At 45.4% G+C, this 19,131-nt stretch overlaps 2 protein-coding genes and 1 non-coding gene across 4 annotated transcripts; 1 reads left to right on the forward strand and 2 right to left on the reverse strand.

The window, feature by feature from the left end:
* The first annotated feature begins 6,284 nt into the window (after window positions 1-6,284).
* Window positions 6,285-12,752, forward strand: sdr42e2 (short chain dehydrogenase/reductase family 42E, member 2). 2 transcript variants are annotated; one of them, XM_029159115.2, is made up of 12 exons: window positions 6,286-7,697; window positions 7,995-8,401; window positions 8,655-8,750; window positions 9,076-9,133; window positions 9,267-9,385; window positions 9,465-9,540; window positions 9,865-9,947; window positions 10,334-10,471; window positions 10,562-10,627; window positions 10,704-10,767; window positions 10,848-10,921; window positions 12,066-12,752. In XM_029159115.2, the coding sequence occupies exons 2-12, from the start codon at window positions 8,000-8,002 to the stop codon at window positions 12,312-12,314; spliced, it is 1,425 nt and encodes a 474-aa protein (XP_029014948.1). In that variant the 5' UTR covers window positions 6,286-7,697; window positions 7,995-7,999; the 3' UTR covers window positions 12,315-12,752. The 2 variants fall into 2 exon arrangements, with proteins under 2 accessions (XP_055367003.1, XP_029014948.1); XM_055511028.1 differs by lacking the exons at window positions 9,465-9,540; window positions 9,865-9,947 and having other exon boundaries at window positions 6,285-7,697.
* Window positions 12,753-13,037: 285 nt separating this feature from the next.
* On the reverse strand, window positions 13,038-13,119 carry trnal-uag (transfer RNA leucine (anticodon UAG)). The gene has a single exon. It is a non-coding gene; the product is annotated as a tRNA-Leu (tRNA).
* Window positions 13,120-13,856: 737 nt separating this feature from the next.
* cdr2a (cerebellar degeneration-related protein 2a) lies at window positions 13,857-19,083 on the reverse strand. Its single transcript, XM_029159955.3, has 7 exons — window positions 18,733-19,083; window positions 17,801-17,913; window positions 16,663-16,811; window positions 16,370-16,522; window positions 15,602-15,913; window positions 15,245-15,527; window positions 13,857-15,149 (listed from the first exon to the last, which is right to left on the reverse strand). The coding sequence occupies exons 1-7, from the start codon at window positions 18,809-18,811 to the stop codon at window positions 14,871-14,873; spliced, it is 1,368 nt and encodes a 455-aa protein (XP_029015788.1). The 5' UTR covers window positions 18,812-19,083; the 3' UTR covers window positions 13,857-14,870.
* Window positions 19,084-19,131: the final 48 nt, after the last annotated feature.

A 19,131-nucleotide genomic window follows, 5' to 3' on the forward strand; every position in this document is an offset into this window, starting at 1 on the left:
CTGCAGGCGCTGCGGTCTCACGGCCCACGGACCCGGCCCCCGCGTCCACTGGTTATTTCTGCTGGACTTTTTCACCAGGGTATTAATGTCTATTTTGATATGGCTCTAGTGTGATTTCAGATGAGTCACGGGGGGAATGTGTGGGTACATGTGAGAACAGCCTGTGCTTTGGATGGCGAGACGTGCGCGTGCATGTGTGCGTGCGTTCGTTTATTTAACACACACACACACACACACACACACGCACACACACACACTCGCACATACACACACAGTCGTAGGATGAAGACTTCTGTCTCCTGCTGAGTTGAGAGGCTTCTTTCTTTATCTGAAGTCGACAACATTAGCAGGCGATGAGAATAGACCGAGCGGCCGAGAGAGAGAGAGAGAGTCTCTTGTGTACGGAAATTCACAAACATGCTCTTTGTCAACATTACATAAAAGCCCAGTTACGATAATAATTCATGGCTGCAACAAAATAAGCCTCCTGCTCTGATGTTATTGTCTACTCAGGGGGCAGTAATGTGGAGGGTAGATGTGTCCTTCTGGCCGTCACGCTGCCAGGCAGAGGTTAGAGGGGGGGTCTCCGGGGGACCCGTGACCTCCTCCAGGCCCCTATGAAAGGCCTGCTCCGCCGTCATCATCCTCGCTCATCAGCCTGACGCCCCCCCCCGACACACACACACACACACACACACACACACACACACACACACAGACCGAAGCAGCTGGAGTGACGCAGCGTTTCCACATCATCCCCATGCATCCACATGTTTAGCTTAGCTTAGCTCCTTCTCAGCTGTAAGCTGGGGGGGGGGGGGGGTCGGCTCTTTGAGCTGCTGTCGCGTCTCATTGTGCTGCATGACAGAGGGGGACGTCAAAGACTGATGGCTCCTGTCAGGGGCGTCTGGAGGACGCTGCTGTCATGGTCTGAGAAGTGACTGCAATCATTCTCCTCTCTCTCGCTCTCTCTCTCTCTCTCTCTCTCTCTCTCTCTCGCTCTCTCTCTCTCCTCTTACTCCCATTCAATTACAAAGTTTACACAAGCATGTTTGGATTTGTAGCTTAATTTTCTGTCCTGTTTGTCATTTGGAGAAACCCTTTACTGTAGCTCCTCGCTCCCCCCGCCTCCGTGTCCTTCGCTCGGAGCCATCGGGCCCATCAGGACCACCGGCCCGGCCCACGGGGCTCTCCTCCGACGCAGCGAAAGGTAACTGGCCAAATATCGACCGCCCGCCAGCGTTTGACCTTAACTTAAGCTGTTTGTCAAATTCCGCTGTCATAATCTTTGTGCCGCTGTTGATAAAATATTGACTTCAGGTGAACAATAAACTGTAGATGAAATGAAGACAAGCCCGGGTGCTCTTGGAGAATAAACTGTTGTATCTAATAAATGTTCATCATGCTCTTGTGGTCTCTCAATAACATTGAACTTCCTTCCTCCCGTCTCATTTAGTTTGTCCTTGAAGCAGCAGCTGCGCCATCATTTTGTCCCAAGCCTCCAATTTTGTCCTCTAAGGAATTAGACGCTTGTCCGTCACTTACCCAAATCCCTACTGCTTTTTTATCAGAAAGCTGGTAGTGTTCACTGTCAGCTGCTCAAACATCTGTAATCAAAGTTTTTATTGTGCTGTGTCTTAAGTTTGATCCGCTGCCTTGCATTTTGTCATTCTGTAGGATCTGTCCTCGATTCAGACGCACACATGTCTCAGAATCAAACCTGGGGTCGATGAAACGCTCAGTAGTTCCTAGATACTGATTTCTGGCTGTGTGCCTGTCACGCAGAGTCAAGAGTCCGGGTCCTGGCTGATTGTAATTTCCTTCTGTGTGGCTGGAGGTCAGCGAGGAACAGCTTCCTTCTCCGTCTGTCCTCTCTCATCTCGTGTCGGGTTTCGGGCAGACTTCACCTCCTGCACGTCTCTCTCCCTGTATGAAACATGCAGGTCAAGTAGAACACAAAATGTCTGTTTGTTGTTCTGGATTAATTTGCTTTGATCAGTGGATCGATGCTTTGTTATGAAGGCAATATACAAATTTATAGTATCTGGATCATTGAACATTTCTTTTTACACACAGCCATGATTCATCACAGAGAACAAAGACCTTTTGACTTTTCCTCTAGCGCCATCATCAGGTCAAAATGGAATGATGAACCCGCAGGCGATCACTGCAGGTACAGTAAGCAAATCATGACTGCGACTAAACTTTACCTAGTGCTAGTTAGTTAGTTAGTATCAGCTGCCTTTTCTTTAACTATTAAAAGTTAATGGTTTCATAAAATCTATGTGTGTCTAATATCAACTAATGGGAACCTGTGATCTGAGCAAGAAGGATGCATTTATAAATAGCTTTCCACCTTCATAATTTTTCCACCACTACATCAATACACAAACACACACACACACACACACACACACACACACACACACACACACACACACACACACACACACACACACACACACACACACACACACACACACACAAAAACACACAACCATCCCTAATCACAGCTCAAGTGATCATAAAGCAGCTAAAACGTCGGCCTTTGAGGCTGCAGATTATAAATAGACGTAATCCACTTCTTGCCTCGTCTCCTCTCGCCGTGCAGCTTTCCTCCGCTCGTTCTACTTTATTCTTAACTTCAGTGATTGGAGGAGGTCAGACATAAAGTCAGGCTAATTGATTTCCTTTTAAAACCAGCTTCTCGCTGCATTAACTCGTCAGGCTGCCTTTTTCTGATCGTGACCTTGGAGACGCCGCTTCCTGAAATGAGCATGAAATGAGTGACGAGAGGGCGTTAAAAGCACACATGTTGGGTAATGGTTGTAATTTAACCAGTTTAAATGCACTTTAAAAATGCAGCATTATTTAATGACATAATCATCTGGCATGTATCATTTCCCGGGATGGTGTGTTGCGCGTGTTTTTCTCGTTTTCTGACTGTCGTGTTCTTCTCCTCTTCCTTTTAAATCCGTTTCAGTGTAATTTGGCGTCTCTGGCGTCTTAGACGTCCCACGCTCTCTCTCGCCCTGTGACAGGCTGCTTTTCACTATGACACCATGTGAAAGCGGACCACTTTTCCCTGCTATTCACCTGAGACGACCTCACACATCTGAGACTCGTCATCCTTTGTGCTCGCACCTCTCCTGATGGTGGGCATCCAGTTGTCCTCTGACACCGACTCCAGCTGCCTCTGACCTGGACTCACAGTCAACTGCATCACCTTTGACCTTTGGTGAGGCTGTGTTTTTTTGGAGGCTCACAGTATCTAAAGGTGAATGTCTGGCGCCCCCTGCTGGTTCAAAAGACCTGTAATGAAACATTTACATATCTGAGTGTTGTCTTTGGTACCGTATATATATAAAATGGACAAAGTGAATAAATAAATAGTGTGTTAAACATTATGAAGGTTAGTGAGTGTAAGGAGGAGTCATAGAGATGCACGGGAGCCTGTAACTAAATAAGTTATCTGATTGGTGTCAGGGTGCCCTCCGTGCTGCAGGTGAACTCCAGCGAGCAGCTCGTATTATTTCCAGTCCTCCCAGTGACGCCCAGGGGAGGCCTTCCTTTAACACGGCGTCCCAGCGTCCCCCGGTGATGCAGCGGTTCATGCAAGGTCGTCGCTGAACGTGATTCACGAGTGTGCGAGGCGGCACTTAATGGGAGTAACTGAAGGCTTTTATCACAGCGAGGACTGAAATAACCTGCCAGGCGTTCGCCTCGGTTTGTGTGGAGTACAGCTGCTTATTTCGGTTTCAAAAAGCCATAACATGTAAATATTATCATCTACACGTTTTCTAGTGGCGGTAGTGATGCCACGTCTTTTAGATTTTGTGTAATAACTTTCTGTACCAGTCTGAAACCAGTAGAACCGAGAAAAGGCTTTTGTTTCATGTGGCCAAAAAGTGATTCTACTGTCCTCAGACAGGTATAGACAGTGGTCAAGTGAGCTGGATATTTATTAAAGCTGTAAATATAATCAAGCAGAGTACCATCAACTTAAAATGAGGCAGATAGGCACTGAACACATATAGGTTCTAGTCACTTTGTGGCAACTTAAGGCAGTTTTTTGGTTCTACTGGTCCAGACTGGTCCAGAAAGTGATCAGATGGACTGGATGCTAACTAAATCTTTAGTTTGATCCAGTAGAACACATTTAAGGTTAATATGAGGCAGAGATAAGTGTCTCGTCAAAACGAGAGGCTTGAATCACAGATAAGACGGCATCTTACTGGTTCTACTGGCCTCAGACAGGTACAAGCAGTGCTCAAATGAACTGGATGTTCATCAAGTCTGTTAATATAACCTAACAGAGAATATAAACTGAGGCAAACGCTTTTGACCACTCTATATTGGCCCTTATAAATTTTTGGCAACATGAAAACAGCATCTCATCTCCCATCTGACATGTACTAGACAGGTACAAGCAGTGCTCAAATAAAACTGTAATACTGTTATACTAATACTAACAAGGAGAGCTCCACAGAGTTAAAATAACAAAGAAACAAGCTTCTTATCAAAAGATAAGGGCGTGAATTACTTTTTGCCTCACACACACAGGTACAAGCAGTGCTCAAATGAACTTACATCTGTTAATATTATTATGTTTGCCTGGTTTACTGCAATCACAGTAGCAGTAAACCACTGTACTACATGTACAGTTGTATTTATTTATGTGTTTTATTGTCAATCATTTATCAACCATTCAAGGCCGGTTTGCTGGACTTGTTGCTCATTTATTGTTATTAAATGTGCATAAATGCAGAAAGCAGAGACTCATCCACCATGAAAGTAAGCCGTCAATCACCACAAGGCTGCTCCGAGCCGTCCTGTAATAAGTGCTGACGTACAGTATAGACAGAAACCTAATGTGTTACTTTACCTCCGAGCGTCACAGAAAGACCTGTGGCGGTTTTAATGTCGTCTTGCTGCCTCTTATCACATTTCAGGGCAATGAAAGCCAACATTTAGCATATTTGTTCAAGGTGTCACGTTGGCGTCATGCCCTTTTTTTAATTTCTGCGCATCTACATCCGGACTGGTTTTGCATCTTGCTGTTTTCTTTGCGGCCGCTCCTGCAATCGAATTTCCCCACTGTGAGATGAATAAAGTTCACGTTTGATCTTGTCTTGTTGATCAAGACACCGATGAAGCAAAGAGACACACAGCAGTCATGTGCAATGAGGTTACATTTAGAAAGAAAATCTTCTATTATAATCTTCAGTTATTCTATTATAACATTAACAGAGATTCTCATACTGTCTCAAACAAGCAGTGAATGCCATTCAGTGAATTTGGCTTAAATGACAGAAGAGGGTCTTAATTAAATCCACACCTCATGTACTTCTCCATTAGAAAAGCAAAGTGCATCAGAAATAATTGCGCTGCTCTTCACCACAATGCCTTTTTCAAATTGCAGCTTATCTACAAATTGCTTCTAAACTCCAGAGCTCCGGTCATTTGGCAGCTGCTTCACCCCCCCCCCCCCCCCCCCCCCCACTCCTTTCATTACGTGCGGTGCATTTAAGCGTCAGCTCAGGTTTGGCAGTCTGTCTGCTGTTTGCTAAATAAAACATGGAGCGTCTATTTCTGTCCCATCCAAAACCACTGCGCTCGGGACATGACGGCTGCTGCTGCCTACCTGACCCGCTGTCATGTTGGACATACACAGGTTGAACCATTTGATGCCTGAGCGTTGAGTAAAGATCTTCACCTCCGCAACAGCTGGATAAAAACACACATCAGTCACACAAAAAACAAAAGAGTGCAAATAAAATAAAAGAGGGATATTTTCTACTTTCATTTTTTTATTTCATTCCTTCTTACAGCCTTTATGCTATTTAAACAGACTGATGAGGTGAAATAGGTCAGGACGATTTAAACTCTGATTTAAAGCATAATGCTTGTGTCTCCTCTTTCTATGTTCTGGACCACCATTACAATGAACCAATTTCAGAACAAGAAGGAGAGTTTAACTAACTGCCCCTTGTGCCATACAATAAATTATTAACTCGCTGTCCTAATAACACACAATCTGAAACGTTTGATTTCTCATTAAAGTACAAAGAGAGAGAGTACATTTCAGGGATTTCAGGGAAAGTACATTTCAGCAAATACAACTCTGCACACACACACACACACACACACACACACACACACACACACACACACACACACACACACACACACACACACACATTGTACTGTCCATTGGCAACTGGACTTGCTATTTCTTCTTAAAGACATGTAACTATTCAAACAATAGACTTAATCAAGTCTGGAGAAGTGAACTTCAGAAATGAAGAAGCCTTTTGATTGAAATATGACACATTTTCAAGAAGAAACAGCAAGTTCAGTTGCCAATGAACAGAACCAGAACAAGAATGAATAAAACCCTCCAAAGACAGGCTTGCCTAAGCTGTAAATCTAATCAAAAATATACACATAAATAACAATAATACTCAACATTGCAACAACAGACAACACAATACCAAGAAAGTAATCTAAGTATTTAATTTCATTTGCACAAATATTTCATTTCAATTATTTCCTTCAAAATCTAAATACGAATACGAATACGAAATACTAATACTAATACTAAATACGAAATGAATAAAGTACAAGTTAAATTAAAATACCTTCCTAACACCTCAGCGGTTCTTTGTCTTTAATACATTACACTAGGTACTGGTGAAACTCTTTGTTTATTGTAGTTCACTTAAAAAAAAAACAAGATCATTCAAAAACAGCCTCCAGCAATGATTCAGTCACAAATGCAGACAGCCTGGGAAGTTGTCATTTCATCCTTGAAGCCCAGATTTTGTAGGACTGGTTGATTGCATCAGGTTGCTCCCCACCTGATGATTTTAATTGATTGATTTTACCTTTAACTGTCTCTACCGGGTGTCCAGCAGCCACTCAGTTAATGTCCGTCAAAGTTCATCTGCATCAACTCTGTTCCTATAGTAATGTAGAACAGTGAAGGTTAAGCACATTATATAGCTTTAATCACACTTGTAATTTTTCCTCTAGGTTTTTAGTTTAGTTCCCATCTCCATATACTGTATGCGTGCAGAAAAGGCTTTGTTTATATTTTTTAGTACAGACATTTGGATTTGTCGTGTTTCTTGCGTGTTAATTGAACCAGATGGTTGTTTTACTATAACCCTGCAGACTCCTAAATTTAGCGAACATCTGACCCAAAGTAACGAAGCGACAAAACACGCACAAAGCAACAAAGGACCGAAAGTTAGAGTTCGATTCTAGAAAAATTATTCTGTGCAAATTGACGTGACACACGTCGAAAATGTTTGTTTTAACCATTCCTTACTTACTAGAGCAAACGTACAGCGTTTAAACATTAACTGTAACTGTAAGAAGTGAGAGCCAAACATCGGAAATAAATTAAAATACCCTAAACATTACAACGAAATATAAATAAAAACATGTTGCAATCAATGGAACGCATAAATAATGCGTACTAATATAAACCCACATCATTACTCTTATCATCCTTTAAACGCCTGCGGACTTTACGGTGGGAGGTCCCACGGGTGAAACGTGCTGGTGATTGACAGGTGAGAACAACGCGGCATCAGCAGGGACCATAAAAAGTACAGGGAAGGTGTAGACTGGAGTATTTAAGGAGCCAACCGGCGCAGGTATGGATGTGGGCGGTCGAAGCCACCATTAAGGTGAGTTCATCGACACTTGTTGCTATTAAGTCCAGTAAACGTCGTTCGTCGTTACGTCAGATAAATGTCTCCGTAACATTCGCTTTTAAACGTTACATAGCTTGTATAACAAAGAAAATGATAAATCAAGCAAATAACCTTAAGCTACGTTTTTAATCTAATAATCACAATTTGAATTATATATAATTATCTCATTGCTGAGCTGTATTTTATCATATTTGCAGTATCTTTAATGAAGTATAGGGTTTACTTATGCGAAGCATGAATAACCGTCGTCTGCCTTCGTGAAACCCTCAGCATCCATGGAGCTGTGCAGTCCCAACATGAGTGAGAGCGGCGGCTCTCTGTGCCAGGTGAAGCAGCTTCCCTGCCCCAGCATTGCCCTCTGTCGCCTGCAGGCCAGTGGGCACCACACGCACAGCCTCCCCCTCCTCGCCCCCCCGTGGCTCAACCACGCGGCCCCGCGGCCCAGGGCCGCCGGACCCCCCGCGGGCGGCGCCGCCGTGGAGTGTGCCGCCGCCAGACTGGGGAGAGAGGCGGCCGTGGCCTGGGGCGACTCCAGGGGGAGGGTGGTGGTGACGGGAGGTGGGGGGTACTTTGGCTTCAGGCTGGGGAAAGAGCTGGCCAGCCGGGGGATGTCGGTGATCCTGCTGGACCTGCACCCGCCGCCCTGTGACATCCCTGAAGGAGTGACCTTCTATCAGGTATGGGGTGTTGTTGTTCTGCCGAAACGGCCCGGCCTCGGCCCCTCTGGACCCGCGGAGCCCTCAGCTACGATGTGTGTCATTGTATTGAGGCTAGTTTCCAAAAAGACGCACTCGAGTGATGGGCACCTGCTGCTACCTGGGGCAGAGGTCATAGGTCATGGCTCGCGCCCCAGTGTTGATGATAAAAATGATCTTATGATGCGACGAGCATTAGATTCTATCTGTCATTTGTCCGGTCTCCTCCACACAGAGCGACATCTGCGACTACTCCTCCATGTATAAAGTGTGTGACGGGGTCGACTGTGTATTTCACACCGCGTCCTGCGGCATGTCTGGACCAGAACAGGTGAGGCCACGTTTATTTAGCGTCTTCTCAGAACACAATTCTTCAATGAAAAGTCACAGAACCTCTGAAATCAATGGAAATGAATAACAACGTCGTCCGCGAAGGTTCTCCTAATTTTCTCTTAATTCATGAAGACCTCACATCCAAAAGCGTTCCTGTCCGCCTGAACTGGAGTGACCTGGACTTACAGTGTTAGTTTATGTCCATCCTCTATTTGCTGAACAGAGAATCCAATGTCCAGCTGTCAGTGAACGGCAAACGCGAGGTCCCTGTTACTTTGGGTTAACAACACATTTATTCTAAAACCACAAATCTTTTATTCCAGCTGAGGAAAGAGCACGTGGAGTCAGTGAACATTGGAGGGACTCATAATGTCATAAAGTGTAAGTTCACGCTGAAAATTCCCCTGGTGGGGAGTTAATGGCAAAAACGTTCCGTCGCTGAAGCTTAATGCTTTGCACACGATGAAGGTGGACGCTTTCACGTCCACACTGACCTCCTCTGCTCCGTCTACAGTGTGTAAGGAGAGGAGCATACCCCGGCTGGTGTACACCAGCACCATCAACGTGGTCTTCAATGGAAAGCCCATCGAGGACGGCGACGAGGCCTCCGTGTCGCCCGTGCGCCCGGACACGGTGAGTAGCAGCCGAACCGGGTTCGGGCCGCGAAGCCGCGCCTCCACCGCTGGTCTCTGTCCGTCTCTGTCCATTCCAGCACATCGACCACTACTCCCGGACCAAAGCCATCGCGGAGCAGTCGGTCCTCACGGCTAACGGGTGCGCCCTGAACGGTGAGCGCAGGCGACCGCCCCGCGTGGTTGCTATGGAAACCCGGTGGCACGCGCTTACGTTTTGATGCATTTGAATGGGATTGTTGCCCCGCTGCGTGCTGCGCGTCAACAGGCCTCACGCGTCCTGCGCCGCAGTAACCCTGCACCTGCACAAGCACCATCTAACACACTTAATTAACTCAGAGATTAGATTAGATTATTATATATGGCAGGTTAGCTTCATGTATCTGCTGCGGGAGCTTGTGCCTAGAAAGACTTGAATAACGTGGTGTGATGATGTCATCCTGTGTGGACTCAGTGAAAGTTTGAATTTGAAATGTGAAGGTGGAGGCCTGCTGCGGACCTGCGCCCTCCGGCCCTGCGGCATCTACGGCCCGGAGGAGAGGCGGCACCTCCACAGAGTGATGGTGAGAGGCCGCGTGCGTTGCCCTGTGATGGGCTCCTTCGTGCTCGGGCTGCGGCGTGTGACGCCTCGGCGGCAGAATGTGTTCCGGCCCGATGGCTCTGCATTATTGATGAAGCTGCTCGGGCGTCCGGTTACAGCCTCCTTTTCTTCCAGGCTGTCTTCTGCGGAGCAGCAGTGCAACCTGTCGAAGGGCTTTTCTGTGTAGTTTGAGTTTGAGGGCTGACTTTGAATGTGCAGCAGGTTTCGCTCAACCTTGTTGGCTTCATGTAATTGTCTCAGATTCACTTTCCTTTGACTACACTGACACAATGTGAAAGTCACGTGTAGCTATAAAAATACAATAAACCGTAGGGTTTACTATCGGTGTCTGATAACACCTGTGTTCAGGTGAATGTGGAGCGGCGCCTGTTCAGCTTCAGGTTCGGGAACCCCCAGTCCAGGATGAACTGGGTGCACGTGGACAACCTGGTTCTGGCCCACACGCTGGCGGCCGAGGCTCTGACTGGGAAGAGGAGCTGCGTCGCTGTGAGTCACACGTCACACGTTAGATTAGGAGATGAAACACCTGCACGCCAGGTAATGGATTTTAACAGCGTCGTCTCTTTCTTGGTGCAGAGTGGACAGGTCTACTTCATCAATGACGGCGTTTCGGTCAATCTGTTCGAGTGGTTGACGCCTTTGGTGGGTGCAAAGTTCAATGAGCGACATCTACCGTTTTTAATGTGTTTGTCTTGACCGGCTGGATTTTCCTCTGCAGTTTAATAAGCTGGGCTGCCGCAGACCCCTGATAAATCTGCCCGTGTCGCTCGTCTATTCAGCAGGTGGGTCTTTGAGATCGTCCTCATGCTTTAAAGACTTTCACACAATTTAACTAACACAATGTGTCTGTGTGTGTCTCCAGCCATCGTGGTGGAAAACCTGCATTTAGCTCTGAGACCACTGATAAACGTGCCTCTCCTTTTCACCAGAAATGAGGTGATCATCCTTTTCTTTCTTATGGGTTTTGGAGCTGCAGCCGTTTCCTGTCCCCCGTGTCCGGTTTTCCATGCAGTTCTGCGGCTGAACTCGAACCAGCCGCCTGAGCCGAGTGAACTCACTGCGAGATGTATTATGCATCATACAGTAAAGACGTGATACTGAAGGGCTGAAAGTTACACACTCTGTATCGGTGTGTGGACACATGCATATGTGTAGTGGCTAATGGGGTGGATTTGGTTACATACGCTTTAATGAGTACTGTATATTCTTGTTTAAGTCTCTGTCACATTGTAGTGACGACAGAGATCATCGCATCTCATTAGGGTATTTTCCTATCAGCCCCTTTCTCTCCCCTCCTTCTATTGTTTATGAATGATGAAAAAACCTGAGCGAACCTAGAATTAACCAAAGAATAATAGCGGAATAATAAGCAGATAATAACGTCCCAAAGATTTATTAGTCACTTTAAACCTTCTAACACACCCATAGGATCTGTAGCATTATTATTACAAAACCTAATGAGGGAAGCCTCGATGAGGCTTCTTAAGGAGCCGCCGTCATGACCTGTAAAGTCCTCATGAATGTGTGATGAGGCCGAAACCGAAGCCGAGCACCGTGGGCCTGCACCTGGAGCTCATTCTGTCAGACAGCTGCCAGCCGGGGGATTGATGATTGTCCTGTGAATAAAACATAACCTGCCCAGAGTCAGAGCAGGAAGTTTAAGATGGAGTGTACAGGAAGTCACCTCCGTCAATTCATGAGTGACCAGTATTTATAATGTTAGACAGCAAATTTAAGCTATTTAAAATTCTGCATCCCCACTTTTGACAATATTAAGTTGTCAAATCAAGTTCTCTGCGTGGGTCATACAGACAAGTTGGGAGGGCTGTGTTATGATTGAAAAATCTTCTTGCCCCTGGTGCACTGGACATGCAGACACCTTAAACCCAGTATGTAAGAAGATGCAGTAACTGGAGGCATCAGGCGACCAGAATGTAAAACCCAGTTGCTTAACCTGGGGTCAGTTCGGGTCATTAACTTAAGGGAAGGTTGTTTTTGGTGCTTAGGTTTCTGCAGCAGAAGAATGAATCATGTTATGTTAATAAAAACGATTTAATAAATGATTACTCTTCCACTGCAGGTAAGAACCATAGCAGTGAACCACACATTCAAGATAGACAAGGCCCGTAAAGAGCTGGGTTACTGTCCAAAGACCTACAGCCTGGTGGACTCTGTGGAGCAGTACCTGGAGTCCAGAGAGCCACGACCCGGCTCATGTCCGTTCAACACACCCTGGACCTCCAAGCTTTTGCGACACATAGTCCAGCTGCTACTAATGATTCTTAGCTCATTTCTATTGATGTTATTCTGCATAGTCTGTCACACTTAAGTGATTCTGACTGTACTGTACTGTCTGGACACGGATGAGCTAGCTAAGGCACTGTAACTATTACGCTAAAACAGACATGTTTAATACAACTCGTTTTGAAAATAAAACTTGTCCTCAAGCTTTCAAGAACACTAAGTTGTGCACATGTTCAATGTAATTATGTCTTCTTTGTGATACTGATATGTGTGTGATATTTAGAAATAGTCATACCACCAGGCTGCTAATAAGCACAAAACCTAAGATGGACTTGTCTGCAGTTTGAATTTACTGTAGGTTTTGTATTACAATTATTGATATAGTGATTGACTTTGCCACAGATTTATAGCATGCTCCTAGTTTCTATGACAATGAATTAATGAGATTAACACATATTTAGAGTTAATTAGTATATAATTAGTAGTTTTGTACATTTTTGAAATAAAAAGCACTAATGATGAATACTAATGACTGTGGTTTGCCTCGAATAATTAATTCCTATGTCTTCTCTATTTAAAGTGATAAAATAGAAAACATAGGCATGTTACATTTTTCCAACGCTTTCTTCACAAGCTGTTAATGCCCATAGAGGCTGCCAGAAGAGGGCGCACAGTCACCATGGATGAATCTTTCAGGCGTCTATGTTTATTTGTTGAGGCCAAATGCGCAGAAAGACGTGTAAAATGGCTTTAGGAAGCTTTTTTCCTTTGTGGCCGTAAGTGTCAAATCAACAAAATAAGAGCACATTGGCAGCGGTGGGATTCGAACCCACGCCATCGAAATGACTGGAGCCTAAATCCAGCGCCTTAGACCACTCGGCCACGCTACCACCGACGACATAGCCATACATTGCTGCTAATAGAGATGAGTAGAGTATTTACCTATGTTGGAAATTATTTAGAGTTATATAACTATATTGATTATCGTTTGTACTCAGTCACGTTACATTAGTTAGACGAAGGCTTTACTGTTACACAGGTTTCCTGTGTAGCACAAGAGTTCCTGTGTATTACCGAGTTAGTGGCATTACCTCGACCGCCTCTCCTGTGGCCAGCAATTTGCTTTAGCTGATGTTCGTGGTGAACAACGTTATACATTGTTGCATCATCAGTGTTCTGTTGCTAATAACAACACGTGCGTAGTCCTCTAGCGCTTTTCAAATGCTACATTTGTCTGTTCTTGCTACTTCTTTGTACCTGTTGTCACTTCTATTTAAATCTAACGTGGGAACGGTGGACGCCTATAATTATTCACATTAGGAAAATGCAGTAAATGACTTCTGCTGATAAAAATTAAAGCTCTAAACATTTGAAATTGCTTTTGGATATTACATTACATTAATGAAATATCCTCTGGCCATGTGGTCAATGCCACAAACCTGATGTGTTTCAACTTGATTGTTGTTGTGATCATTTTTGTAATGGCGGGACTTTCGTCATAGTGATTTTTATCTATTACCACAATACAACCACTAAATAAATAAATAAATAAAAATAATAGTGTTTTCATAACACTGTCGATTTACAGTGTTGTTGAATTTGACACAAAACAGAAAACTCAACAGGCTCATGCATCAGTAGAATTTACTAGTTAGTTGCAAGCAAAAATGCGTTTAACACCAGTGACCAATGGAATACAGAGCACATCAACAGTAGAAGGTCAGAAATAAATATTGAAATATAGTCAGTTATTCACACAATCAAGGTCAACACAACTTATGTTGCATAGATGGGAAGAAGTGGGTGAGAAAAAGCTGGTGTCACTCACTTTCTTTTTCCACTGTGTAACAGTAATTACACTGACTAATGTGCTTTGAACCATCATCAACAAAGTCAATAAATAGCAGGCAAGTCTTTGAAACGTCTGTCAAAAAATAAATATACACATTCAGTCATAAAAAGTGCAGAACCATACTGGCATAAAGACACTTGGCAGAGCTTGAGCTTTACATGATGTGACGACACAAAGAGACCGTTAATATTTTTCACCAGTGAGCCTTAACTTACTATTGCCACTCTTATGAAACCCAACGCAAACTAGCTCCTGTTTCTATGAATGTCGATAGCATTCAGTTATTACACAGCTACAGTTTGTCAACCTATTACAACATCTCAACATCCGCTTCATATCCATCTACGTAAGTCACATACATCAGCCTTGTCTCTAACAATAAACAATACTCAACATTTCTGGTGCAGGCAACTGGTCGCGATTAACTGAATACTGTTGTAGAATAGACATAGTGACTGAAAGTACTATATAAATATACTATAATTATTTATAATTATTATATAATTAAATATTACTATAAATATTTCCAATCTAAAATTACCTCCCATGTTTGCGTATAAACCCTTAAATAGTTTAGCTGCTTCATGTAACAAGTCTGAAAACATTTACCAGAACAGAACAAAAAGGAACAGTGCAGACTGACAGAAGCACGGGTGCATCAACACGGCAGGAGATATTGTGGGAGGACTGCAGAATATCTGAGACGCAAATAAGCAAGTGTGCTTTCATCACTGTGCTTGCTCTGTGTGTTTCTATTAAAAAGCACCCTCAGCGTTTTTTCACAGATCTCTAGGCAGAGCCCTGCGGAACGCCGTCCACCAGTGGCCGCCTGTTCTCGCCGAGGTCCTCCCTGCTTTTTCGGATGCAGGTGAAGATCTCTTTGAAAAGCGCCTTGTACTCGGGCTGCTGGACGTCCTCCAGAACCACGGTGAGGTCCAACGGAGCGGCGCTGGACGGACGGCGCCGAGCCCGGGCGCTCTGAAGGGGACTGCTGGACGTCTGGACGGCTTTGTGGCTGAGCTCGTCTGACGCTAGCTGGCACCGCCGCAGCAGCTCGTCATATTTCACCTACACAACAGTAACAGGGTGTGGGAGAGCGCATTCAGAGCCGGACCTCGACGCTCACTTATGCATAGGTTGCAGCAGGCGCTCTGAATACTCACCTGCAGCGCGCTGTACTGTGCGTCCACCTCGTTGAGCAGAGAGATGCCCCTCTGTTTCACCGCCTCCGCTCTTCTAATGCACAGCTGCTCGTGGCCACGGCGGATTTCATCGGGATTGGTCGCTCTCAGAACACTGTCACTGTTGCACCTCTGGCGGCGGTGTCTTCTCTGGTCATCGCCGTTCTCCGCCTTCTCCTCTGCCTCACTCTCCCACGAACTGGGCTTTTCCTCCGAGGCAAAAAACACCGTGTCCGGCAACAGCAGCTGATCCGGTCTTCGTACACTGGGGAGACGGGAGTGTAAGTGGTTCGCTGTGCGGCATAAACGGTGAATCATCGCACACCCGCCAGTCCTAACCTGGCACAGTCGGCGCGCCAGCAAAGTCGCAGCTGCTCCACTTCAGCCTCCAGCTCCCTCAGCCTGGCCTGGCAGCCAGCAAGCAGAGCCAGCCGCTGCTCCAAGCCGCTGTACTCCCTGGCTGTCAGCTCAGTCTCCTTCTCGGCGGCCTCTCGGCGGCTCCTCTCCACAGCTATCTGGCTTTTGAGGGTCTGGATGGAGCGCTGCAGAGCCACCTTCTCCTCCTCGGGGTCTTGACGTCGGTCCCGGTCGCAGAGAGTGTCCTGAGGTGGCCAGAGTCCGTCCACATGCAGGCTTTTGTGGGCTAGATGCCTGATTCACCAGGTGGGGCAAAGGATAATGTCAAAAAAATTAATTGTTATGTATAAAGGTGCACAGAAATAAGTGATGTTCTCGGGCAAATGAAAAGATATGACTCCACATTCTAAATCAAATAATCTCAAAAGACATATATGCAGCAAGCTACTGTACAGCCAGTGAATGTGTGAGTCACTGATGAGCAGGTTTAACTCCTTTGGGATTATGTTTACATGACCTGGTCTGGTTGTGGGTGACCTGAAGCTGTCTCGTCAGCATCAGTGGACTGAGACACTAGTGCAATAGGTTAAGAGAAGATCAGACAGGAGGCCTCACTCTTTAAATCTCCAAATGCTTTAAACTACCCTTCACTTGTTTGCACTGAAGTAAAGGTAGCTTCCACATGGCTGGTGAAAATGACACCTTTGTCAAACTGTGTAGTTCTGCTGTAACCAAATACAAGGCGGGCACCTGTCATGGTGTAGGTCATACAGTTCCTTGAGGCAGGACACGCTCTGCGCTCCGAGGCTGCGTCTGCGCTCTGCCTGGTCAGTCTTGAGCTTGTCCACCTGACTCTGCAGCTCCTCCATGTGGGTCTGCAAAACTTCGATTGTGTCTGTTAGACTGAAAGGGGAGGAGAGAATTACTAACCTGGCCCAGGGTTTTGCACAACATCAAATGTGTTAGAGAATATTATCAACCTTGCTTATCCAAACAGATAAGTGAAACTGTGTTTTCGAGGGCCAGTTTCTCATGCGACTGACCTTTGGATCTTCTGCTGGGACAGGCGACTGTCCTGTATGAGCTTGTGGTTGCCCTGCTCCAGGTCCCTGGCGGCCGTGTCCAGCTGCTCATACACTCTGGCATGCTGGTCGTTCATCTGGCGCAGCAGTTCCACCTGCTTGGTCAGGTACTGCAGTGCGAGAAAGGGGAGAGACACAAAATGTAGTTTAAGTTAAGTCGGTAATGTGGCAAACGTCAAACAAAAATTGCAGAGCATAAGAAACAGACACACACTGTAAGGACCTATGTCATAATTACAGCTTTCCTGATAATAAAAGACGGGGAAGAGCAGAGAATGATACCTGGTTATCTGTGACTTGTATTTGCCTGAGGAACACTGATACATTCAGTATCTGTAAAGGCGCTTGGGCAGTTGCCTGCCTCCGTCTCACTTTATTTAAAGCTTATCACCCTTAATTCAGTGGCAGGACCTGTGGCTGAACTCATGACATCACCTAAGTTAGTTTTCCCTTGTAAATAGTAATATAGTGCAATGTTAATTTAGTAGAAGCAACAGTGTTGTGTCACACCAGCATCCAAGCGAAGATGCTGAGTTGAGGCTCTGTGGTAAAGTGAGGATGGATGTCAGGGGGATGTATGGGGATTATCATATCAACCTTATTATGTGTTCAAGCCACCCGCTCGCTCGCTGCTGTAAACAAATTAACACTCTTATCTCAGGCGACCTGCTGAATGTCATGTGCTCGACCTCAAGTGTATCGCCATTGTTTGCTAATACCAGAATTAAATGCATGTACTAATAGTATATTTTAGGGATCCACATAATACACAATAATCTTGTTAAGTAGAACGGCCGTCTTAGACCAGAGCCCAGGGAGTTTATTTGTCTGCTCATTAGTATGAGACACAAACCAAATCCTTAATTAAGATCTAGGTTACTTGAATAACATCCAAGTAAAAGGTGGAAGGTGGCAGATAAGCTGGTCAAAGCTTTCCAGTAAGTAGGCAGATAAACATCCTGCCAAGACAATGCCCCATGCCAAAGTCTCACTGGAGGTCAAACTGGTGAGATTTAGCTTTTACTACATCCCATTGAAAGCTTGAGTGAGGTTCCCACGTGTCTAAACTCAGGCTTAGCTCCTTCCTAACATTTCTCACCTCGATCTCCTGCAGCTGCTCCTGGTTGGTGGCGTACATCTGCTGCAGGGCCTGCTCCAGCTCGTGGTTCCTGTCCAGGAGGGCTTTTCCCAGCTCTGCTGCCAAGTGGAGATCTGTGCGGGCGCAGGAAAAGACGGAGACGTCAGACGAACGGCGGCGCCGATGCCTAAACGCAGGCATGAAGTGTGGAGAAGCGCATGGAAAGACTTGCAGTTGTGCGGCGTACACACCCACACAAAACTCATTGTCTCACACTATTAGTGAATGAGAGGAATTTAAGGCATGCCTTGGGATCTTCTTATGACCCTTCCCCCTCCTCACTTTGGATCTTGTCCAACAACAGTGTTGATTGTCCCTCTGAATTAATAAGACCTTTGCCATGCTGTGCACATACAACGGGACGTGTAGGTATATTATCTATCAGTTTATTCAGTCCGCATTAGAAACTATAGCTCTTCCGTTGAATAGTTTATCAGAAAATAATCAACCCAGGACCAGCACCCCCTCAGGAAATCCTGGCTCTCAGGATGTCTCAGATTTGATCCCGTGACCAACGTGAACAAGGCAAAACAAGACTTCATCGGAGAACAGTAACAGTGGGAAATAACTCTGTGCCGACAGCAACAGTGCGTGAATAAATGCAGCTGAAGCCCTTTCTGTTGCTTCATGCGTCTGCTGAGGTGAATGCGTTTCTTCCCCACTACACCAACAAGTTACTGGACCGCAACCGTCCAGACTAATATTTATATTCATAATAATAAAGAGTGAAACGAGCACCTCGTTTCTAGGTGAGAGACTGTTTTTCTCATTCCTATCATCCTGTAAAACAAATGCCATCTCCTCTGGTGACAGTGACATTATTACAACTTAGTCCATCGGTGTAGTGGTAACATCATGACGCGCAGCTCAGGGTGCGACCGAGCGGCTCTTACCGTGTTCAAGGTCCTGCGGGTCGTACCAAGACTTTTCATCCTTCTCAAACTCTTCCTCTAAAATCCGATCCGTTAGCATTTTGAAGCCAAGGGACGGGCTCCCCCACCACCAGACAGCAAGCTGATACAAAGCTGTGCGTTAGCTAGCAGGAAGTTGTGTGTCCACCACCGTGTGTGGAGAAACATAAACTGCATCCTCCCGGTGTGTGAGGCTCCAAGTCTGTTGTCCTTACAGCAACGTGGCAACTGGCTAATTCACCCCAATAACCGCTAGGTGGCAGGTGTTTAAAAATTCATAAACGCCTTCTTTCTTTATTTATCCAGCTTAATTAGGCACAATGTAAAATTTTGAAAAATCCAATAAAAATGACAGACCATAAAAGAAATGAAATAAATCAT

Source organism: Betta splendens, chromosome 8 (genome assembly GCF_900634795.4).
Source record: "Betta splendens chromosome 8, fBetSpl5.4, whole genome shotgun sequence".
In the NCBI taxonomy this organism is placed as follows: domain Eukaryota; kingdom Metazoa; phylum Chordata; class Actinopteri; order Anabantiformes; family Osphronemidae; genus Betta; species Betta splendens.